The sequence below is a fragment of the Gracilinanus agilis genome, chromosome 6, assembly GCF_016433145.1.
Source record: "Gracilinanus agilis isolate LMUSP501 chromosome 6, AgileGrace, whole genome shotgun sequence".
NCBI classification, from domain to species: Eukaryota; Metazoa; Chordata; class Mammalia; order Didelphimorphia; family Didelphidae; genus Gracilinanus; species Gracilinanus agilis.
Window position 1 is genome coordinate 22753960 of NC_058135.1, and position 25605 is coordinate 22779564.

Here is a 25605-nt window from a genome sequence, read left to right on the forward strand (position 1 = left end):
GGGGGTGGGGTGGGGTAGGGTGTGTGAGGAGAGAAGGGGGGTTGCGGAGCCTAGGAGGGGAGGGAGGTAATAGAGTGTCATAGCAACAGCGCGCTCCGGACTCTTTCCGCTCGCGGTCGCGGGTGAAGGGGGACGCAAGAGCGGCGCGTTGCGTCATCAGGACGCGCACGCGGAGCGCCTCACCGCCTTCGCCGTTTCTTTAGGTCCCCTCCCGGCTGCCGTCGCCTATCGCCTTCGGTGTTTTAATCTCCCCATTCAGCTTTCCTTCCTCCCTCTCGAGACTCCGAGACCCCACGTAGTGCGGTCCGAGAGGAGGACACGGCCCCCGTGCCTCCCTCGCCCGTTCCCCGACCTCCCCGGGCCAGCCTCATGTAGGTCTTCTCGCTCTTGCCCGCTTCCTCTCGGCTGGGTTTGCGTTGCGTCAACTTCCGGGCGGGTCCCCGCCAGCCGCCGCCGGGCCTCTCCCTCTGCCGGGCCGAAGCCCCTTTGTGTCCCCGCGGCCTCTCGTGGCGCGGGCCTGGCACGTCCCGCGCGGGGCAGGGGGAGGCTGAGGCGGGGGTGGCCGCGCGTTCGGCGGGCCTGCCGCGCAGGGGGTTGGAGCGGGGAGCGAGGCGGCGGGAGCCCGCGGGGGCCAGAGGTGCGCCGGGGTCAGCGAGCGCGTGCTGCCGGGGAGGGTGATGAAAAGAGGTGTGCCCGTCCCCTCCCTCGCTCCCGAGGCCCGGGCGCGAGGCCGCTGGGGCAGCTCCAGCCCCGCACTCACTGCCTCCCCGCCCCCCCAGGCCCACTGCCCATTGTCCCGCGCCCCCGGGGGTGGATTGCTGGGCCGCTCTTCTCGCTCCGGCTCTCACGGCCTCTCTTTGTGTTGTGGTGGTGGTTTTGTTCCCGTAGATTATCAAGGCCAGCTCCCTCAGGGTGGTCGGTAGGTTTCCACCATGAGCCACTTCAACCTGGACCGGTTCCGCTTTGAGAAGAGGAATAAAATTCAGGAACAGCCCGAGCCAGCCCCCCAGCCTCCTCCTCCTCCTCCTACTCCTCCACCTCCTCCTCCTCCTCAGGTTGAGCTTCCTTCACCTGTTTCCACTATTATTGAAGATGATGATCTTGAAAGGGGAAAAGGTAGCAGGCCAGGAACTCCAGATTCAGATATAACAGAAAAAACAGGTGAGTCACAGCATTGCAAAATTATGTAATATCAGTGGATTTGAAAGGATGGGATGTTAAGCACTAGATAATCTGCCATTTTTTTACTCTTTTCTGGTCATTAAATTCATCTTAGCTTACTACATCTTGGTCTAGGCCTTGGTGCTGTCTTAGGAGTTGTATACATCTTCACATTGACCTCTTCTGATTCCATTGGGGAGGGAGAAGCCCTGTTCAAGATAACTGCTAGATCAGAAGAATTGAAATTGAAGGAACCACAGATAAAACAAAGATATACTTGGTTTGTATCTATTAAGTGAGCTTGATGAATTTGAGAGAGCACCAAATTTGAAGTCCCTGGTTTCAAGCCTCTTCTACCACTTTTGAGACTATATTTTTTTCACCCCTAAAATGGGAATGATAATACTTGCAGGAAAAGCCTCGTGAAGGAGGTGACATTTGAGCTGTCAAAAACTGCAAGTCAACCTCTGCTGTGTTCCAGAGACTGAAAAAATAAAGGTCCTAGAACTGTCCTTCCTCCTAGAGATCCTCTAGAATGCAGATGATGTTTAAGGTCAATTGTTGGAATTTCTTGGGGAAATAAAACATTTGTTAGAAAGAAAGTGAACATTGCTAAATTATTTGATACAGATGAATGTAAAAAAATGGAAAGATAAAAAATTGGTGTTTTTCCTCTATTCTTTTCTTCATTTTTTTGAGAAACTATTTCACACCAGTCCAGAGAGCTCTTCTTTATAAACCTAGATGGCAGTATCAGGACCAGTGAAAGTTACAGAGAGAAATTTTTTTTTCTTAGCATAAAAAACTAACAGTATAGGGCTGTCTGTACCTATTCTGGCAAAGGCTGGATAACATTCTGCTGAGGATATTGTAGAGAGATTTCTTGTTTTATAGGGGAACAGGATCACTTCTGAGATCCTCTTAACTTGATTCTATCATTCTTAGCTTTTGGAGCATTACCGTTTAGAAAGGAGGAAGTTAGAGGTGGAAATTAATTTTTAGGTGAGCTATTGATTGAATAGAAAAGAAAGAGATGGAAAAATTTTTTATTGTCCAGAAACTCAGCATTTCAGCTAAAGGAAGTTTTATATTTACACTGACCACCAATAATGCTGTATAAATTTTCAAGGTTTGTACCTTTTCCTCCACTATTTTTTTGTACGTAGGGACATTCATTGAACCTTCATTTAGACAGCATTTAGGATTGAAGATTTTGGTTTGTTTTAAATTATCCTCATTTATCTGTAGATAGGCTTTTAGAGTTAGGATAACAGTTTTAGAACTGTAAGAGATCTCAGGAATTTACTAACCTAACACCCTCATTTTACATATTAGGAAACTGAAGCCCAAAGAGGTTACAGCCACACATTTGATTATGTTGGAGAACCAAGACTAGAATGCAGATCTAGAGTCAGTTATTTTAGCAATGATTTGTTCAGTCCCCACTCTTTAAAACACTGGGATGCAATGGATGGGAGCAGTAAATAAGACACTGTACATTTCTGTCTCCTATCACTCTACCTCCATTGCTCTATCCATTTATCCGTTGTTTTTCTACACACTGATAAAATCAGTAACTAGCTTACCTCCAGTCCTACCCCCTAATTGATACAGTTTTTTCCTGCTATCATATGTTTGTCAGAAATGTTTCAGAGATTTCAACTTTGCATCTTTGTGAAGGTGGGTATCAAGGCAGCTGGTTAGTGTCATCTCCATATTTATGACTCTCCCTTGCTTATCATTATTTCTTATTTCTTCAATTTTCAGTTTAACATTTATGGTATGTTTCTACTATGTAAGGTACATAGATATGAATAGAAATAATAAACCAAGTGTTTGCTCTGCAAGATTCTCAAGTGGCTGTGGGTGGGGGAGTGGTATCTTGGGTCTTATCTATGTATTTTTTTAATGCCTTATACCTAGTTGCACTATTAATGGTAGTCTTGGTTTCTGGGAGAGAAAATTTCCAAGAACTACTCTTAACTACTTGAGTGGAGGCTTGTTAATATGGTATCCAGAAAACACTGGATTTGAAATCAGAGAACTTAGATCAAATCCTAGCATTGTTACTCACTATCTATGTGACCTTGGTCAAGTCACTTTCCCCTTTTAACCTTAAGTTTCCTGGTCTATAAAATAAGGTTGTGCTATAGAATCCCTAAAGTTCTTTCTATTTCTGATTATGTCAGTAGTTGTAACCTTCATGTGATTGACTACTAATGTATGAAAACAGATCATTTTTTGGAACTATAATGCTGTGTGTTTCTATCTCTCCCATCTTGTAAGTCTCCTATAAATGGAATGCTGTGAAACTAGAAGACTTCTGGCATAAATTGTGGAATGTTGAAGTGAATGGCACAGTTTATGGTAAATGTGATACATATAGGGATCAGACCTGCCATGCCATCGTATTGGGAACTTCCTCCCTGCACTAATGCAGGCTAGCATATTCTCTGCACAGACACATGAAGTGACTTTCCCATCTATGGTCATACAGACAGGGTATATTAGATTGGACCAAGGCTTCTTGGCTTTGAACCTGACTTTCTATCCATCAGAGCACATTGCCTAAGTGTGATGATAAAATAAAATAATATCATCAACTAAGGATATAGTAATGATGCTGGATTCTTGCTTTTTTGTCATTTTCTGATAATATTAGATTTTTCTCAAAATTTGTCCCTGATTCAAGACCTTACTTTAGAGTCTTTCCTTCTACATCAAATTATCTCTTGGTAGACTTCAGTATTCTCATTGGTGACCTTTCCAACACCTTGAGATCTCAGTTTCTTAAATCCTATGAGTTCCATTTCTTCTCTGCTTTTGCCATTTACAGGGATAGTCATACCTGATTTCACCATCCCACAAAACTGCTCCATGTCCAGGCTGTGATATAGTGGAAAGAACACTGGAGTTGGAGGCAAGACCTGGGCTCAAATCCTGAATCTGACACTTAATCCCTTCTTATATTTTCAATGTGCTAGCTCCTTCCACCACTTAGAATTTCTGATTTCCTTTAAACTCAGCTTGATTGCTACCTTTTCTGTTTCTGATAATGTTTCCTGTACTATCTGCTTCTGATAGTTTCTGTTTTCTGATAGCGCCTTACTCCCAAGGCTATCTTGTATCTCTTTTACCCTAACATTGACAGACATACACACACCTTTATTTGTATGTTTTCTCTCCCATATATATGGGAGAGAAAACTCCTTGCAGGCAGGAACTTGGGTTTTTGTTTATCCTTGTCACCTGACACACAGGCAACTTGATAAATGTTCATTGTTTGATTTGTGTGACCTCAGGCACATAACTTCTCTGGGTCTGGTGTTTTCATCTGTCCTCAGCCCTCTTCTCAGTCTATACTGTCTCACTGGGTGATCTTATTTCTCACAACAGTTCATCATCTATATGAAGATTGATTCTTAGATCAATTTACCTAGCTCTAATCTCCTTGAGTTCTAGTCTCACATCACTTTTTTGAATATAGCATAGGCAGTTCAAATTCAAATTCATCATGTCTAAAACATACCCAGTTCTCATCTCAAATGCTCCCCCTTTCTCCAACTTTCCTGCTGTTGAAGGGTACCACCATCCTCTCAGAAACCCTGGCTAACAACCTCATCCTCAACTCTTTGCTGGCACTCCTGCACATATCCAATCTTTTGTGAATTCTTGTCATTTCTACCTTTACCATCTCTTAAATACATCATCTCCTTTCCCTTCACATAGCTTCCTGGCTTTATGCTTTTCTTAACACCTCATATCTAGATTATTGCAGGGGCCTCCTACTTGGTCTCCTGACTCAGGTCCTTCCTCTACATTTTTGCTGTCAGGGTAATTTTCCTAAAACAAATGTCTGATCAGTGTGTTAGAGAGCCTTTATTAAGTTGTTACTATATGCCAGTCATGTTCCACTACCATTCAGGAAACTGAAGTGTTGCTTGTTATCCAGGAATGAATAGAATATCCTTTTTGGCAGTTAAAGCCTTTCGTAACTTTACTTCTTCCTTTTTCAGTCTTTTAAAAACTTATCTTCTGTCTTAGAATTGATACTAAGTATTGATTCTATAGCAGAAGAGCAGTAAGGGCTTCTTGGCAGTTGAGGCTGAGGGATTAGCTCAGGGTCACATAACTAGGAAATGTCATAGGCCAGATTTGAAGCCAGGATCTCACCTCTCTAAGACTGGCTCAATCCACTGAGCCATTTAGCTGCCACCTTCTTAGTTTTCTTAAACTTAACTCCTTTCCATATACTCTGATCTAGGTATCCTGACCTCCAGTGTTGTTCTCCATCTCTTGACCCTGTGCTTTTTTTCACTAGTTATCCCTGATGCACAGAATGCTCTTCTTCCATACTTCCATGTCCTAGCTTCCTTCAAAAGTCAACTCAGATTCCACCTGCAGGAATCTTTTCCTTGTTCTCCCACTTACAGTTCCTTCTGGGATTACCTTCCATCTGCACTTAATATTTGCTATAGTTATTTTTCAACTGTTTCCCTCTTAGATTATGAGCTCCTTAGTGCTTAGCACAATGCTTATTAACTTATTTATTGGTAAAAAGAATTTGGACCAAATCACCTGAAATCCCTTCCATCTAGAAATGGAATCAATATGCCTCTGAAGTTTTTGTCTGACTAGTGTTCACTCATTACCATTTTCTCCCTGCATCTCACTTCTGAGCCTACCTTTTTACTTCATGATTTCTACTCGCTCTATGCAACTTTCACCTCTGTTCTCACTTCATTCTTTTCATTTTCTTGCCCCCATAGTCACCCATTTCAAAAGACACTTGTTTTTATTCCTTTTGAAATTTTCAATTTCTTGTGTTTCAATCTTGGTCCACCTCTGTCATCTACTTCAAGTGAGACTGCAGAAATATATGGAAACTATTAGATGAGTTCATTACAGCTTTATCCTTTTACTCATCTTTTCATTCTTTTCTTATCTTCTTACTTGGCTGTTCCAAGCTCCTCTGGAGCCAGCAACTCCACCCATATTCCCCTATCTTTGAGCAGGTGAGAAGATTGAGGCAATCCTAGCAAATGTCCTAATTTTTTTTTTTTTTTGGTAGTTCAAAACTTCGTTATGTCCTTACTCATTTTTTTTTAAAACAACTTCAGAGAATCAAGTAGGCCTCCTTGCAAAATATATCATTACTTGTCTCTTATCAATCAACAAGAATCAGATCAAGCATTTTGCTAGATAGTGGGAATACAAAGAAATAAAGGAAATAGTCAGCTTTCAAGGAGTTGTCCTATTAGGTGTGGGGAAATTGCACATATATGTAAAACAGATACAATGTATTTTTTAAAAACCCTTACCTTTCGTCTTAGTATCAATTCTAAGAAGAGTAGCAAGAACTAGGCCTGTGGTGGTAAAACATGTGCCAGAGGGGACACTCAGAGCCTCTCTGTGGGTGCAGTTTGTTACTAGAAAGCCAGAGGGAGATGGGCTGAGCTGCCTCCCTCCCCCTCTCCATGCATACACACCTGAGGAGATTCTTACTTCACCTGCCCCTCTACCCAGCAGCCCAATGGAAGCACTTCCTCTCTCCCTTGTCTGGGGTAAGGCAAGGGGCTCACATGAAGCACAAGGGTTGCAGTTTGGGCACTAAAAGGTTCTAAAACTCTAAAAGGTTCTCTATCACTGGACTAGGCAATCAGGATTAAGTGACTTGCCCAGGGACACACCTAGGAAGTGTCTGGAGCCACATTTGTATCCAGGACCTCTGGTCTTCTGGCCAGGTACTATGCCCACTGTGCTACCGTGCTACCTTGTTATAATGTGTTTTGGGTACTAATTGGTAGGGGAAGATGTTAAGAAAAGTTTAATGGTTGTGCTTTGAACTAAGTCTTGAAGGAAATTAAAGAACCTGATTCAAGGAGGGAATACTCTCCAAGCAAAGAGGATGGTCAGTCTGAAGATAGAGATGGGAAATGTAAGAGAAATAAGTTTTCTAGATAATAAGCATTTATTAAATACTTACTGTGTGCTAGGTAATAGGGGGAGACAGAGAGAGGTAAAAACAGTCTTTGTCCTCAAGGAGTTGATAATCTTAGGGGGAGGAACATGCAAACATGTATCTACCAGCAAGATATACATATGTAAGATAAAATCCCAGGCCAAGCTTTAAATGCCACACAATTATTTTTGCAATTAGGAATTACTAGAGTTAGAGAAGGTAGTTGACAATGGTTGTACCTGTGCTTTACTGACACCAGTAAGCCAGCTTTGGAGAATGGATCAATGAGGGGAAAGATGAGACAGGGAGACCAATTTGGAAGATGTGTTTTGTTTTGGGAAAGAGATTATAATAACTATTTTGAACATACTGAATTTGAGATGGGTGGGACATCTAGTTTGAAATGTCCAATAGGCAGTTACATTGGGAGACTAGAGCTGAAGAGAGAGATATACATATTGTGCAGAGATGATAAATCCGTGGGAACTGATGAGGCAGTGTAGGAAGAGATTGTGGCCCAAGACAAAATACAGCTATAGTTTAGAATTGTGGTATGGAAAGTGATCCAAAAAAGAGATCGAGAAGAAGCAATCATTGAGGTTAGAGGGAGAGCCAAGAGAATATCACCACAGAAACCTAGAAGAGACAGTCTGCTGATTGTTAAAGCAGGTTTATTACAGTTGTTTAGATATAGAGTGAAAAGTGTCTGCACCAGTGTTAAGAGTATAGAAGATGGGGGAGAGGTTAGTGGAGTGGTGTATTACAGAGATTTTCTTAAGATGAAACTAACAGGCCTTGACAACAACTTGGATATGGGAGGTGAGAGATAGTAAGGAATCCAGGATCAAGCTTGAGAGACTGAGGATGGCATTGCCCTCTGCAGTCATAGGGAAAGTAAGAAGAGGGTAGGGCTAAAGTAAAAGATAATGAGTCCTCTTTGGGGCATTTGAATTTTTCCTGACATTCAGTTTTAGATATTGGAAAGGCAGTTGGAGATGTGAGTTTGAAGGTCAGGAAAGAAATATGGGCAAGATATAGGTAGAATTGAGAATCATCAGCTTAGAGATGGTAATTAAATCTATGGGATATGATGAGATCACCAAGTGAAGTTATATAGAGAAAGAAGAGAAGAGGGCCCAGGATAGAACCCTGAGGGACCTTTGTGACTAGAGGGCATGATCTGGATAAGGATCCTAGACGAATCAGTAGAAAGCAATGTCCTGAAGACCTAGAGAGAAGAGAGCTTCAAGGAGGAGACTGATTAACAGTGTCAAAGACTGCAGAGGTGAAGCAGAATAAGGACTGAGAACAGGCTATTGGATTTGGCAGCTAAGATCATTGGTAACTTCAATGTAATAAAGTTGAAAGAGTGTAATAAAGTTGTAAGGAGGAGAGAGAAAAATGTTTTTCAGAATGGAGGAAACATTTATAGTCAGTAGGGAATGAGCTAATAGACCAGGAGAGTTTGAAAATAAGTGATAGATTTAGAGTGGGGAAAACAGTCTGTTGAAGGAATAGGATTATTTTGAACAGGGTTAGCCTTGGAAGTAAGGCTACTTCATCACATGAGACAGTAGTGAAGGAAGAGATAGTGGTAGAAGGCATCTGAATGATAACTGAATGATAAAGAGATAAGGAAGAGTGACCTCATTTTTTTTTTTCTGTGAAGTAAGAGGCAAGGCTATTCCTGAGAAGGTAGGGGATTGGGGAATTCATGTTGAGTTTAAGGAAGGATGAAAAGTTTTGGAAGCACTTCTGTGGACAGTGAGGTAATGAGTTTGATAAGGGTAGTTATAGTAGAATTGCCTAGCAGCAGTGAGGGCCCAGTTGAAGCTGTGTACATAATAATACATAATTGAATGTTGTCATAAATCTGTTTTAATTTTTATTTTTTAATCTGTTTTATTGATTTAGCCAGGAGGAATGTTTTGAATTATGCCCAAATATGATGATCAGTTTTTTAAAAAAAATCAGTTTTTATTGATTCTTTTTTACAATACTCTAATTTTCCCTAGTATCTCCCTCTCCCCAAACTTTTAACAGATGGATTTAGGGATAGCTGTTCTAATCCATTACTCCATCTGATGCATTTTGTCTATAAATATTTCATATTGAGATAGAAATGCTTCTGAAGTTTGTTTTTTGCTTTTGAAGTTAGTATAAATATTTAGGTCTGTAAGATTAGCACTCATAGGCCTACAGTTATAGCAGATTTTTTCCAAGGTTTATAGTGACTTGTTTCTCTGGTTCATGGGCAGAGCAACTGGACCTTATAGACATATTTAAGAAATATTTTTTCCCCAAAGGATGCCATTATTAAAATAAATATATCAATAACCTGAAAAATAGATGCCATTATAGAGCATGTTTCTTTCCCCTTCTTTACTTTGAAAATAGAAATTTCAGGTGATTTCAAGTTGCCATAAATTTCTGTGTTGAATTCTCTTCTTCCTTTAGGTGGTTGTTAACAAAATTAATGCCTAGTTTTGTGCAGAAAGCCCTTTTCACCGTTTTTCAGCACTATAACTTTTTTGTCTCATTTTTAGTCCTCAGTCTGATCCTTAGGACTAAGCAAGCGGTGAAGAATTTTTCATTTACCCTTTTCTTTCCTCATAAGCAGAAGATGCTAAAGAGGATTACATTTTTATTAAAATTTTGGAATAAATATACCAAGAATATTTGTAGAATTAGTCAGTGTTCTTTCTATACCACTTCCTTTTTTGACTTAAGAGTTGGGAAATCTGCTCTGACTTTGGTACATAACCAGCTTTGATGTTAGGTAAGTCACTTAACACCTTGGACATCCCTTTCCTCATGCAAAGTGAGTTATGCTTAATGTTCTTTTTTTTTTTTAAACCCTTAACTTCTGTGTATTGGCTCCTAGGTAGAAGAGTGGTAAGGATGGGCAATGGGGGTCAAGTGACTTGCCCAGGGTCACACAGCTGAGGCTAGATTTGTACGTAGGACCTCCCGTCTCTAGGCCTGATTCTCAATCCACTGAGCTACCCAGCTGCCCCCCTTAATGTTCTTTTAATTTCCTGCTATAAAATTATAACTTTGTAATGTATGGAACTGTGTATGTCTAATTCGAAGTTTCCCTATTACTAATTCTTTTAAAAAGGGTGATAACTTAATTTTTTTACCATGTTTGTGTGACTCACTTTTTGTTTTTTAAAATTCTTACCTTCCATCTTAGAATCAATAACACTATGTATTGGTTCCAAGGCAGAAGAGCAATAAGAGGGGTTAAGTATCTTCCTCAGGATCACACAATTAGGAGAAGTGTCTGAGGCCAGATTTGAACTCAGGACCTCCTGGCTTGTGTGACTCATTTTTGAAGATTGGTGTATACAGTATATATGATATATATATCATCTTAAATAATTATCTTTTTGAGGAGGGATACTATGATTCATCTGTCTAGGGACCTCCATATGGAAAAAACTCCCTTTACCAAATGCACATGAGCAACTGCTTTAAATTTATAATTTTACAGAGTTACCTCAGGAATCATGGGATTATGCCTCTTGTATGTATGTGTTAGAGATGAGAACTCCGGTGTTTTTTCTCTTTATATTTAGTAACCATTATCACCAAAAGCCATTTAAATAAATAAATGCATTAAAAATTGCAGGTAAAACCACAAACCACATTGTTTACAATTTGTTTAAAAATATATGTAAATTATATATGTGTTTGTGACTCTCCTCTGCTTTTAAGTTCCCTTTGGGTTTGTTTTATTTGGATTTTTTTCCTCTAGATTTTGTGCCCTTTTTTGATGTAATTATATATCTTATTCTGATTCTCTTTTCATTTCACATATTTCCCTTTTTATATTTCCAATATTTGTAATTTCTAATTACATAATACAATGTATTACCTTCAAATATCACAATCTAGCCATTTTTTTCAGTCATTGCCAGTTATGTTGTCATGTCAAACAAAACTTTCATGAATATTTTCATATATACACATATTTTTATTCTCTCAATAATGCCCTTTGGGCCTAATCCTAGTAGTGGGATCTCTAGGTCAATGAGCATGAACAGCTTTATTGCCCTTAATTTACATTTTCATCTTACTTTCTTTAAAAAAAAAAAAAAAAGAAAGAAAGAAAGAAAATCTCAGCTGCTCCAGCAGTATACTAGGCTTGTTTCTTCATGTACCTATCAGCATTTAATATGATCACTTTAACCTTTCCAGTTCTAAAGTACCATACATTACCAGCGACATAGTTAATGGGATAGGTCCTTAGGCAGCAGGCAGTCTGTTGTGAGGACCATACTCTTTTCAAAACCAAGTCTTTCCAGCTTGGTCATATCCAGTGGAACTTTTGTTCCAATGTCACAGGAACAAAAGGAATTTTCAGGAATGCAGGATTATTTCCATAGTATGATGAGTGTTAAAAGAAGGCTTTTGCAGAATATTTAAGCTCTCTAAACCATTGTTAACTATGGTTGGAGTATGTGTATACTCAGGTTTACATCTTCTACCATCCTTATAGGGGTGGGGTGGGGGAGTAATGTGGCTTCCAGATAGCAATTATATTTAACTTACCTAAGATTTACTTTCTTTATTCTTTATTAGATTTATCTAGTTCTAGGAAGGAAAAATTAAAGTCCCTCACTATTATTAGTTTGTCATCTATTTTCATCTTTATCTCATTTAGTTTTTTCCTTTTAAAATCTGTATGTTATAATTCTTAGTGTATACAGGTATAATATTGATAATGCTTCATTATCCATAGTAACCCCACACTCCCAAACATAATGTAGTTACCCTGTTTTTCTTCCCTTCCAGTTATATCCATTTTAGCCCCAACTCTGTCAGAGATCATGACTATTACCCCTGCCTTCTCTGGATTAGCTGAGACATAGTATATTCTGCTCCAGTCTTTCACCTTCACTCTGTGTATATCTTTCACAAAGACAGCTTTATCCATTATTCCATATTGCCTTTCATTTAATTAGGAGTTTGTCATTTCTTTGAAAATGCTATTGCTACCATTCTGGCTTTTTATGTGCTTTATTCTTATTCATTCAAAGTATCGATATTGATCAACAGAGCCCTTAGCTTAGTATAAGTTTTATGTTAAGTGATTCAACTTCGAAAATGTATTTAAATGTACTTTTTAACCCTATATTTTCATTTTCAATTGCCATTCTTCCTGTGCTGAGACGCAGTAATTTATCTGAAAATGAATTAATCTTACAAAATGGATAAAGTGATTTTACATTTCATAATGATGTGATACATCATTTTATGTTAGCCATTCAGCAATACTGAACTATTGTCTTGTTCATTATGCCCAATAAGCTTCTAGTGATAGGGGAAATTTCTAATTTTCAGAAAACATGTAATTCTTAATTTATTCAGAGTTTTAAAGACTAAGCAGTGCTTTAGTTTTAGGGTCATTTACAAAAAGAGAAACTATTTCACTTCTATAGTTATATTCTAATCCATGCTAGTCAGCAATTCAGATACTGCTGATACTCTTGATTGCCTTCAGAATATGCTGCTAAAAGGGAAAATTAATGTTCTTTTTCATTTGGCATTGACAAACTTCCTGTGGAGCAAGCTATATTAGAGAACTAGAGCACAGAAATCTTAGAACCTTAAAGTTGATACTGACTTTAGCAGTCATCTATTCCAGCCCTTTTTATTGACAGGTTAGGAAACAAACCCAGGAAATAAAGGTTAAATGATTTGCTTAAAGCTTAAAAACAAGTTATTCCCAATCCCAAACTTGCACCCTTTTCACTTCTGTAACTGCCTTATTTAAACCACAATAGTGCTTTGGCACTTTCCTATCCTGGGTAGTCCTGGAGACCCTCCACATTCACATAATTTGCCTTTTGTGTTGTCACAACCACCCACTCTCTAAGTAATGACTTAATAACTCTTTGTTTTTACTAAAAGCCCCGAGGGTGACAGAGCTCTTGGAAAAGCTTGGAAGAATGGGTGTGGCTATGTACTGTTAAACTTTGCTTAGTCCAGGTATTTTGTTTCTGGCAAACTAGTGTTTTGGGGGCAGCTGGGAAGGTTATATCCAGGAACTTAGTAGCACCCAAACCCTCCTGTCCAAATCAGTTTGAGGTTAGTTTGTTTTAACTAGTTCCCCATTAGACCTGGCTTATTAACTGTTCCCCATTGAGGACAGTCTGTCTCTCCCTTTTGCATAGATAAGGCTTCCCTGGGATGCTGTGCTTTATTTGTGTGTATCTAGCTGCTTTCAAGGCTCAGCTCCAATGCTGCCCTCAAAATGAAGCCTTTTCTTGATCTTGCCCCTTCCAAGTTATCAGTATGCTCTCCCTCCTAAAATTACTTTTATATGCTTATGTATTTATTTTATCTGTGGACCTCCTCCTTTTCTCCCTCTAAAGGAGGCTCCCACTTTCTTAGAATCAATAGGGTAAGGAAGATTTCTTTTTTTTTGTCTTTGTATTCTCTTGCAATGCATAGATGGGACAATGTTGGTAGCTTTAAATGCTTGTTGAATTGAATTTCTATAAATTCTTCCTGAAAAGTTGAGTTTATTATCATTTATCTTGTAAGGTGGTTGATCATTTCTACATCTAGAAATCTGCTCTAGTTTTTTGAAGGGTAGAAGGGTTGGGCAGAGTATGAAGAAAGGTAAAAGATACTTTCCAATTATAGTACCTCATCTGCTTTATCCAGTTATATAGACATGACTTGTCTAGAACTTCTATCCAGGGTCTACATTTCTGCTACTTTGAATAGAACAACCTGAAAAGATATTTTTATAATCACATCTGGTCTCTCAGCAGCCATTTTTTCAGCATTGGCAAAAACCAAAGCCATAACTTTATTTTGGACGTTGTCCAGCAAGTACTGATAATACTTGGTCTCAGCTGTGAATATATAGTTCTTGATGATTCTTAGCTTGGATATTCAAATGGATCCATGATTTCATTGATCCTACATTGATTTTGTACAAATACTGGCAAATTAGAAACTTTAATTTTGAAGTTGGTTGCCCTTTATAAGCTTTAAGGTTTTCTTTTTAGTCTAGGTTTGGAAGAATCATTCAAAAGCTCTGTTATATCAGATTCTGTGTTTCTTAAACTAGTAGTTGGTCAGATTGGGATTTTAGATGGGAAGCAGGAAGAATGTGTTGTGGAAAGCACACCAGACTTGGAGTCAGAACTCGGTATGAGGCCATCTACTCTAACCTGATGGATGTTTTTTGGGTCTGTATTAGGTTTGGGATAGTTGCTAGCACTCTATGATGCTAAGAGAATGAAGCTTTTTGTTGTGAATTGACCAGTGCTAAAAATGCTTGAGAAGTATTTGCTTTTATTTATATTGGATTTTTAGGACAAAGAGAAAGGATGACTTGCCTGAAATAAACAGAAATCAAAAGAAAGATTAAAGGGGAAAATAGCATGTAAAATAAAGGATTTCCTGGATTTAACTGAGCTTTTAATTTTGAAAGGAGGTGAGACAGGATGTCCTTCTTGTCAAAGAGGCCCATTGACCTCATGTTGGTCAGTTTGAAAAGAATAGGTGCTGCCTACTTGAGAGGAAGACTCGTTAGCCCCTCTTGGGGTGGAGAAGCCTGTACAGCTGTCCTTCCTTATATTGTTCATAAACAGGATAATACCTGTACTCTGTTTCTGTACTTTAATTACCTTAAGATTTTTAGTATTTCCCTCAAAAAAATGGGTAAAATATATTTTGGTAGTAAAAGGACCAGGTCTCAAGAAAATGGAAAGATTCAGTTCGTGGACCCCAAAGAGCATCCTGGCTTATGAAAATATAATCTGTCTCCCTCCTTCTCCCCCCATGTTAGTTATTTTAAAAAACTTGAAAAAGAAAGAAAATTATACCTTAATTTGCACTCAATGTTCATCAGAGTTCTTTTTTCATTTTCAGAGCATTTTTTCAAAATTAGTCCTTTTGATCACCTTATTTATCAGAATTGGCAAGTCTTTTATAGTCGATCTTCATTACGGTATCTCAGCATTTTTCTTTTTACACATACATAGGAACCACTGCTGCCCAATTGGAGGAGTATTTGGTTGTAATCCAAAGTTTTTTGGGCTTTTTTTTTTCCCCCCAAGAGACTAGGAAATAGGTACACTTGGTTATAATATATAGAAGCAAACTACCAGATTGAGTGGCAGCCTGGAATGGTTTACAAATGGAACCCCATTAGCTCAGTTGGCGCCTCCTTAGAAACACTTGCCCTTTAAGCCCTTTATTCTCTTCCAGAAATCTGTATTCAAAACTCTGCTTTAGATTACTAATTGTGCAGCTGGGCAAATCCAAGGGAGATGAATGCTCAGATGTGTTCTTAGGGCCCTTTCAATTCTAAATCTATAAACTTATGCTCCTACTATATTAAATCTTTTCTCTGTCTTTTAATTATAAGTTTCAAAAGACCTTTATCATGACTGAGTAAGCTAAAGTTGCTGTCACTTCTATTTTTCTGTGAAATCAGGGGTATAGAGCCACTGGTATGATGCTTAAACCCTTGACCTGTTCAGAAGTCTCTTGAAGCTTCATAGGGCACTTCTTTACCTCTTTCTCCTCTAATTAAATTTGCTTTTCCATGAATACCAATATTCAAGTTGAATTATAGAAATAATCAAAGTTTTTTTTTGTGGTTTAATGGTATTATAGTTATATTTATATTTTTTCCATTTCTAGCATATAGTAAATATCTCAGCTAGGTTATGAAATAAATAGGACTTTTTGGACCAGTTTAGAAACCTACTCACCATAACATTGTTTCTTTGGGAAAATGTGTTCAGTATTCAAAATAGCTGACATAGAGATGAACTTTGGAATATAACCAATTTTCTTAATTGCTGTATATTAAGTAGGGGACTTCCTGTATCCTAAACACAAAAACTTAACCTTTTCTTGATGATACATGACCTCCATTTTGAACATGGATTATACTGTGCCTACTATAGGTATTATTTGTTTCTGGGTGGTGGTGGTTGGCCATCATTCTTCTATGTGTTTCATACCACACATTATTAGAGAATCTCAAGTACTTTGAGGGCAGGCTATCATTTGTATCCTTTGGGCTTACCACAATTCCTGACTATAGTAGATGGTTAATAAATGTCTTTTCATCTATGCATAGACTGATTTTTATTAATTTAGTAAAACTATTTAGGAGATAGATTGTGTTCAGAATTTAATTTATTAGGGAAAGGACCCATAGTGTACAAAAATATTTATAGTGGCTCTTTTGTGGTAGCAAAGAATTTGTAAACTTGGGATACTTGTTAATTGGGGAATGACCGAACAAGTTATGGTATATGATTGTGATGAAAGACTATTGTGCTGTAAAAAATGGTGATGGAGATGGTTTCAGAAAAATCTGAAAAGATTTATATGAACTAATTAATGAATTGATACAAAGTGAAGTGAGCAGAACCAGGAGGGCATTCTATCCAGTAAGAGAAATATTGTAAAAATCATCAACTGTAAAAAATGTAGCTTACTCTGATCAGTACAGTGATCCACATCAGTTTCAAAGGAGTCATGACGAAAATTCTTCCCACCTCTCAATATGAGAATCAAATGAACTGAGTGTAGATTGATGCATATTTGTTTCCTTTTTATTTTTCTTGGGGGTGTAGGGCTTTTTTTTTTCCCCTGTAACATAGCTAATGTAGAAATATGTTTTGCCTGACTTCATTTGTACAATGGTTATTGTATTTCTTGCCTTTTTAGTTAGATGGGCGAGAATTTGGGCTCTTTATTTGAGATTCTGTGATCTTGTGGTCCTCTTCCTCTGTGGAATTCAAAGAATATAGTTTTAGGAACTTTAGTTTTGAGATGAAGTTTTGACTTAGGCAAAGGTCACTAGGGAAGGGATTGGGAGTTTTCATGGGAAGGAACGAGTAGTAAATAAGAATTGAGAATTTAGGAAACAGAGGACCTTGGAGAGGTATCATAATTAGGGGGGAGGGGATGGGCACAGGGAGTTTGGTGTCGAAAGTGGTTCAGAAATGGGAGGGTTTCAAAGACGAATTTTTCAGTTTTGTTTATGGCAAGAAATTCCCCTTTTCTCTCATGTCTTAATTTGTCAATGTGCAAGTCTGAAATTTGTATTTTAGTAGACAAGTAGTTAAGTGAAGTTTGGGGACTATTTTATCTATCTATCTATATATATATATTTTAACCCTTCTGTGTATTGGGGCCTTTGTGGAAGAGTGGTAAGGGTGGGCAATGGGGGTCAAGTGACTTGCCCAGGGTCACACAGCTGGGAAGTGTCTGAGGCCGGATTTGAACCTAGGACCTGTTTGGGGACTATTTTAATCATTATTAAATAATAATAAGGCTCTTAAAGACCTTTGGGAATCATCTAGCCTTATCCATTCTTTAGACAAAGAAGTGGTGGTCTTAGAGACCTGAAGTGACTTGCCAAATGTCACACTACATTATGTTGCCTTGTTTTGTTTAAAATGGAAATGAAAGCTTTGGAATCTACATATCCAAAAACACTAACTTTCTTTTTTTCTCCTCACACAGAAGATTCCAGTGTACCAGAAACTCCAGAGCCTGAAAGAAAGTCAGGGGTATCATATTTCAGGAATCAAAAAGGAATACAGTTTATTGATTTGTCTTCGGACAGTGAAGATTTTGCCTCCCCAAATTGTTCTAATATAAATCGAGAGGAAAAGTCTGAAAGAGAACCCGTGATTATAGTGTGAGTAGAATATCTTCTTTTATAATTATGAAAGAGTTAAAAATCCACTTTTTTTTAAAAAAAAAACCCTACCTTCTATCTTAGAATCAGTACTGGGTGCTGGTTCTAAGGCAGAAGAGTAGTAAGGGCTAGGCAATGGGGGTTAAGTGACTTGCCCAGGGTCACACAGCTGGGAATTGTCTGAAGCCAGATTTGAACCCAAGACCTTCTGTCTCTGGGCCTGGCTCTCAATCCACTGAGCCACCCAGCTGCCTCCTACAATCCACTTTTTAAGGGGAATATTTTTTTATGAATGATTCCAGATGCCATACTTTTTTCCATCCTCTTTTATTTTGGCAATTTGTTTTGGTTCAAGATAGATTTTATACCATATTTCTTTTTCTTTTTCTTTTTTTTTTTTAAATTAAAGATTTCATTTATCTCACTCAGGCTGTAAATTCAGGGGCTACTCATGGGTTCACTTCTCTAGCCTCCTCCCCCCCATAGTGAGAGTGGATCCTAGTAAAATCAAAGCAGGAATCAGTCACATAGCTTCATAACTTCACCTGAGGCTTCTCACCCCTCCCTATTGTACTTTGTAAAAGCTGCATGTTCTTCCAAGAAATTACTGATGCAGGAATTCTGTGAGAAGAACATACAGTATTCTGTGAGAAGCTGGGTCACACAGTGACAAGCTGACATTGAATTGACATTGATTTATCAGCCTATAGAAAACTCTTAAGCTTTGGAGGTAAACAAAATCATTGTACTAAGATTGTAAATCATTACTAACCATTGAACCATTGTCCATGTAAAAATATTACCTAATCCCTTAGCTTATGTCATTTTCTCAATAAAATACTAGCTATCACTAATAAACTTACCACTTACTTGCCATCAACCCTTCTGAGTTCATCTTCATTCTTACCCCTTGGGACCCCCAACTAGGTAGTGCCCAATGGTCCTGACACTTCCACTATTAATTCACATTGGAGTTTTTGACTTTCTCTGTTTTTGACATGTTTCTCCTCTCCTAAGGCAACCTTATATAGTTCTCTATTCTCAGGGGCCTCATCATGAGGATACCCATCAACTTAATCTACTGCAGCTCAAGCTCAAAAGATCTTTAATGTCTCTGGTAATTGGGATGCAGATGCCCACCTACCAAATTTTATATTTTAGGGGAGTTTCATGCATGTAGATTCTGAAGAAAATAACTTATAAGTACATTTTGTATTCAGTTATCTTGAACATTATAGGTACTTATTAATTGTGTTGGTGTAAAGCAGTGGTTCCCAAACTTTATTTGGCCGACCGCCCCTTTTCCAGAAAAAATATTACTTAGCCTCCTGGAAATACATTTAAAAAAAATTTTAATAGCAATTAATAGGAAAGATAAATGTACCTGTGGCCATCACTGCTTCCCTGGATCACTGCAGCACCCACCAGGGGGCGGTAGCGCCCACTTTGGGAATCACTGGTGTAAAGTGAGCTCAGTAATATGTATTCTTTAGCAAACCATCAAAGGGATAACAGGTCATGTTACACTTGTTTGAATTTGTACATTTATTTTTGTTGTTGATGTGTTGGTTTAAATGCAGATTAGACTATCTCTAGCTGATTCCAAGAAAAATTGTGTTTGACAGAATTTTTCATGTTCATTGAATAATTTTTTTATTAGTCTATTAAATATGATCTCTGGTTATTTTTTAAAGTACTCTTAGTGGTGAAAACTTTTCAATTGTGAAATTTGGTATGGGGGGTAATTGCTGCTTAAGCTACATTTATTTATTTATTTATTTATTGTTTTTGTTTTTGTTTTTTTTAAACCCTTAACTTCTGTGTATTGGCTCCTAGGTTGAAGAGTGGTAAGGGTGGGCAATGGGGGTCAAGTGACTTGCCCAGGGTCACACAGCTGGGAAGTGTCTGAGGTCAGATTTGAACCTAGGACCTCCTGTCTCTAGGCCTGACTCTCAATCCACTGAGCTACCCAGCTGCCCCCCTTGCTTAAGCTTTTATTTGTTTTTTTCTTTGTTTGTTTGTTTTTAAACCCTTAACTTCTGTGTATTGGCTCTTAAGTGGAAGAATGGTAAGGGTGGGCAATGGGGTCAAGTGACTTGCCCAGGGTCACACAGCTGGAAAGTATCTGAGGCCGGATTTGAACCTAGAACCTCCTCTGTCTCTAGGCCTGACTCTCAATCCACTGAGCTACCCAGCTCTGCCCCCTTGCTTAAGCTTTTGAAAAAAGTTATTTGTTATATTTAAAGGAAAATTTGTTTTATTGTAAAAGACTTTATTTTCTACTTTTTCAATAATAGACATTAATCCATTGACTTGAGAATGTCATAAAAATAACAGACCAGAGAATTCGATTTGTTGGGGTAGGGTGGGCAAAGGTCTCAATAATAGAAGAAGAACTATCTGAAAAGAATTGCCTTATAACCGTATAGTAGTGAGTTCTCATTTACCAGACATGTTCATATCTCAGAGCCTAGAAAACTAACTGAGTGGTGATGTAGACTTGATTCTTTTTTAGGATAACTATTAGATGGGATGACTTCTGAGTTGTATCCATGGACTCTGAGATTCTTTCATTCTTTGTTCACTAAGAAGCAGAAATAACTGTCATAGGAAAATAAATGATGGCAAACTTTTGGCCAAAAGTTGTTTTGATGCCTTATCTATTTTTGCGAAATAGTTTTCTTATTTGGTTTACATTTCACATTATATTTTGTGATAATAGTGAATCTGATTTGCATAAAGGAATTCTATTATTTCTAGGGAAATGTTCCTTACTCAGAGTTCAGTGGATGCATATCCTTCTTTAAAGAAGTGATCCCCAAATATCACATTTAATTCATTATATATTTCACATCTTTATAGCAAATAGTTAATCAAATAGATTAGGCAAAGAGAAATCAGTTGATTTGATGTTATTTTAAGAATGAAACTACAAAAAAAAAAATGAAACTACAGGGACAGGTAGGTGATTCAGTAAATTAAGAGCCAGGTCTAGAGATGGGGTCCAGGGTTGAAATCTGGCCTCATATACTTCCCAGCTGTGTGACCCTGGGCTAGTCATTTAACCCTCATTACCTGCCCTTTCTGCTCTTCTATCTTGGAACCAATTCACAGTATTGATTCTAAGATGGAAGGTAAGAGTTTTAAAAAAAAAAAGGAATGAATTTACATGTAGCAGATAACAAGATGAACTAGGGAAAGTCACTGGGCATTTGTTGCCTCTTGTAAAATAATGAGTTTGAGCCACATGATCTTTCAGATTCTTCAAAGTACTAATATTCTTTGGTTCTAAGTGCTATCATATCCCCTTATCCTCTGTTTCCAGTGCAGGCATGTCTTTTTGATTCTGAAGTGAAATAGATATTCAAAGTGAACATTTGAACCAATCAGAAAATCTTCAATCACGGGTAGACTTTACCCATTTCCCTTGTAAAAAATCCTATCATCATAGTCTCTCAGAGGCCCTAGGACAGCAAACATAAAAAGATTGAGGGGAAGGGGAAGAGAATATACAGGAGCCAGGCAACTTAGGTCAAATCTCTGAATCCTGTTCTTCCCTAGAACAGTTTTCAAAGGGAAAGAAAATTGAGAGACTGAAGATGAGATGGAATTCTGTAGACTTTATTCACTATTCCTCATAGATAGACAAATGGAGTAGATTTTAATAATGCTTATATGTGGGAATGTTGATTTATAGAGACAATTGTTAATTTATGAAAAAACCTTTACATTTCAGTTAAGTATTGACTGAAAAAGGTAATTTCTCTATCTTGGTAGATGCATTATAGGGAAACCTGATTTCTTCAGCTGCTAGTACCTTCCCTTTCAAACACTTAACTATATTGAATTTATTTGTATTTATTTTATGAATACCTATAGTTATCCTTGTTGTCTCCCCCATTAGCATATTTCATTGTATCTCTAGCACCTGGCTCAGGGCCTGGCACATAGTATTCCCATAATCAATACTTGTTTCTTGTTTGAAGTAGTATTTTAATGAGCAGAAATTTTTTTTCTCCTAAAAATGATGCCAGTTCTGAGCAATCTGAAGATGAACAGACTGAAGAATATTCTAATATGACACAAAGGAATGATGATATCTCAGAATTGGAAGACCTTAAAGATGCAAAGCTTCAGACTTTGAAGGAACTATTTCCACAAGGAAGTGACAGTGATTTACTTAAGGTAACAATTAGCTTCCTTGAATAAAAGGCCTCTCCCATGGCTCTTAGAAATTATTACTAACCATTTTAAAATATCTTAATGGTTGGGGAGGCAAATATAGTAAAAATTAACTGTTGTATTTTGGGCAGATATTGCTTTATGTAATAATGCCATTGCATAATAAATATTATTGTAATATATAATATAATATTGTGAAATAGTAAGGGCCAAGAATGTACTTGTCTAAAGGTAAAAATCTCATGTTATATATACCTGGGCTGGATCAGGGAGAATCCCAAGTATTTCTGGCTTACATATTCTTGTTTTGATCTACTTCTTTGATTTCATTGATGTTAGGATGAGGAAACATCTGCTATCAGGTTAGATTAGCGATTGTTGTTTACATGTGAGTAGCAAGTGGTTCTGACTGAAACCAGCCCTCATACCCCTACTTTCACCCCTGACACCCTCTTCCCCCCTCCCCGCCATCCCTTCGCACTGCCTCTCCTGGCTTGGCTTGGTGTGGTTATTTCATTGTGTAGGTCACCCTCATCAGAAAACGCATTTCACTTCTCTGGCCTTCAGTTTTCCTTGTCTGTAAAATTATAGTTTTGTACTAGATTCCATCTAGAACTCCTTTCAGTTCAAAAGAGGTGATGCTAGGAATCAATATATTTTAGAGGACTAGTTAAAGTCAGATAGGTAGGGAATGAATAATATATCTCAGTGTAGTGCAAAAAGCCCTGACTTTGGATCCAGAGGACTTAGATTTGAGTTCTAGCTTTCCTACTACGACGCTAGAACTAGAACGACCCTAGAGAAGTCTCTTTTGCTGGCCTAATGAAGGCAAAGTAGAAGTGTTCAGGTGTCCTCCATCTTGTCTTTTTTGTATGTCTTTTGTATGGCAAACTAGGGATGTTGGTACTATTGGATTATGTAGCAGTGACTCAGAGGCAGCACAGCTTAAGACTTTCCAAAGAAAATTTCTGGATTTGTTACAGCTTCCTATCTGATTAATGTTTTGGAAAAACAATAGCATAAAGTATAATAAAGGCCAGGCCTCTTCTTGTCTTTCCTCACCAAGGAATTAGAGGGATTTTTTTCCATTTCCAGTTTTATACTTTATAGGTAGAAAAGTAGACTTTAGTGTATACAATTTCAGTGCACATAGGATTTTTTCAGGCTTATGGTATTCATATAACAGGAATGTTAATCATGCATACCTAATAATCTGGATTGTTTTATCACTCATCATGACAGTTTCCTTAAAGTGTTCTTCCTTTAAAAGATGAGACAGTACATAAAAGTAGAGTTGGTCATGGAGGCAACAAGATGAAGTGTCGTGAATAGAATTCTGGGCCTCGAATTGGGAAGACCAGAGTTCAAATCATACTTTAGACACTTAACAGCTCTGTGACCCTGGGCAAGTCACTCTGACTGCCTGAATTTTGTCATGTGTAAAACTACACCTGCTTAACCACTCAGCCTTGATGTGAGGATCAAATGAAATAACTGGAAAGCACTTTGCAAACCTTGAAGCACTAAGCAATGCAAGCTAGTAGGATAATATTCTAGATGGGTGGTAAGCCATCTCCTGTTATCAGGAGATCTTTAAGTGTCATTGGTAGATAACCATCTGACCAAGTTTCTTAGGAACTCTAGCTGCAGAATATTGAAAGAATGTTCCAGGTTTATAGAGTAGTGGGATATATACAGTGCTTAGGCATTTAACAAGAAAGTTTTTTTTAACATTTTTAAATTAAATGCCTTATGTAAATAGAAAGTTCCTCAAATTGATAACAGCAGAAAGTTTGACTTTTTGCTTTTTTGAAGGTGGTAGTAGATACTAAAGGTGGTAGGTTTCAGGGTTTTTTAAAGGCTTGGACTATGAGATTGAAACAAAATTTATAATGCTTATAAGAAGGAAATAAAACACAACTGTGCCATTGATATTTTTTAGGGTTTTTGGATTTTTTCAACTAGGTGGGAAGAGGCCAAAATTTGAATTTGTATCTTGATTATTTGTCTGCAAAATAAACTATATAGATAAGAAATCTTGATTTAAAAAAAGGCATACTATTAATATTACTGTGTGGATAAATAGAGAAAATCTAGCACTTTGAACCTTTTAAAAGTTTAAAATATTAACCGTGACGTGAGAGTTATTTGGTGTAGTAGAAAAGTATTTATTGAAAGAGAAGATCTTATTTTAATTCTCTGTTCTAGTTTGATTGATGACCAAGTCACTTAATTTCCCCTGGTTTTAAATTTCCTTATTGTAAGGTGAAGAGATGGTACAAGAATTATCTCTAAGGACTTTTCCTTTTTAAAATTCAGTGATTCTATGTGAAAAATTAATACATCAAAAAATTTAACTGATCAGGAAAAAATAAAATTATTTTTTTATGTGTGTGTGTACACACACACACACACACACACACACTCCTAATGCTTGAGCATGTAGCAGAATTGTGTTTTGTTTTGCTTTTTAAACACAAGTTATTTTGCATGCTACCAAGGTGTAGATACTTTGTTCTTTAAAGTTTTAGCTTTTATGAAGGTAGCAGTCAAGGTGGTAGTTTTTAAGGTTTTTGTATTTCTGCTTTTTATTCTATTTCCACTTAGGATAGTGGCACAATGCTTGGTACATAGTAAGGTGCTTCCTAAATGCTTGTGAACTCAATGGTTTTTTTTCCTCCATATTTCTAAAAAAGCGTCAGAAATGAATAAACTCAAAGCTTTAGTATATGCTATATAGCCATATGCTTTTATCTATCTATGGTAGCTATTCTTTAACTATCTCAAACTCTGGTACTTAGTAAACTTGGCTCCAGATTTTTGCTTAATTTTCACAATATTAACTTTCTCTCTCTTTTTTTTAATCAGTTGATTGAATCAACAAGTACAATGGATGGGGCAATAGCTGCTGCATTGCTGATGTTTGGTGAAGGTATGTCTGACTTGCTATTAAGTTGAGACATTTCATGAACTGTATTGAAGAGCTTTTTTCTCCAAAAGGATCTGTCATGGTCATCAGCTGCCATTTTTAGAATCTATTACTTTTAGCTCTACTTTCTTTGACTCTTGGTCTGATCTTTTACTTCTTGTTTTCCGAAAAGTCATACTCATCTCATTTTTCCAAAACTGAGAATATTCTTAAAACAAGAGTTTTTATTTCTATCAGTTGTCTGTTAAAAAGAATTTATCATCTTGCTATAAGAAATTGCTTTATTCTTCTAGTGTCACCTTTAACTTTTAAGTTTTGGGGCTTTGGGAAATCTCACCACATTAAAGCCTTAATTGACTGAAACTATTCTTAGCTCTCAGCTGTCCTACTCAACATATATGTGTTTTTCATTTTTTTTTAATGCAGAAAATTGTAGATCAATCTCATTGGATCATAGATTTAAAGCTAAAAAGGACCTTAAATGTCATCCAAACTAAACTCAGATTTTACAAAGCTCAGTGGGGTTTTGTGGGCTGTATGATAAATTATTCTAGGTTGGTCTGTCTGTCTGTCTGTCTGTCTGTCTATCTGTCTGTCTATCTGTCTGTCTATCTATCTATCTATCTATCTATCTATCTATCTATCTATCTATCATAAACAGATTACATATAGTCCAAA

General features: G+C 37.6%; 1 protein-coding gene across 1 annotated transcript in view; it reads left to right on the forward strand.

Annotated features, from left to right (window-relative positions):
* Positions 1-199: 199 nt before the first annotated feature.
* SMARCAD1 (SWI/SNF-related, matrix-associated actin-dependent regulator of chromatin, subfamily a, containing DEAD/H box 1) overlaps positions 200-25605 on the forward strand; it is a 94399-nt gene continuing 68993 nt past the window's right edge. The window contains exons 1-5 of the mRNA XM_044682255.1: positions 200-371; positions 889-1161; positions 17639-17816; positions 21851-22001; positions 24867-24930. Coding sequence (XP_044538190.1) covers positions 933-1161; positions 17639-17816; positions 21851-22001; positions 24867-24930 — 622 coding nt within the window. The 5' untranslated portion in view covers positions 200-371; positions 889-932. The remainder of the gene's footprint in view (positions 372-888; positions 1162-17638; positions 17817-21850; positions 22002-24866; positions 24931-25605) is intronic.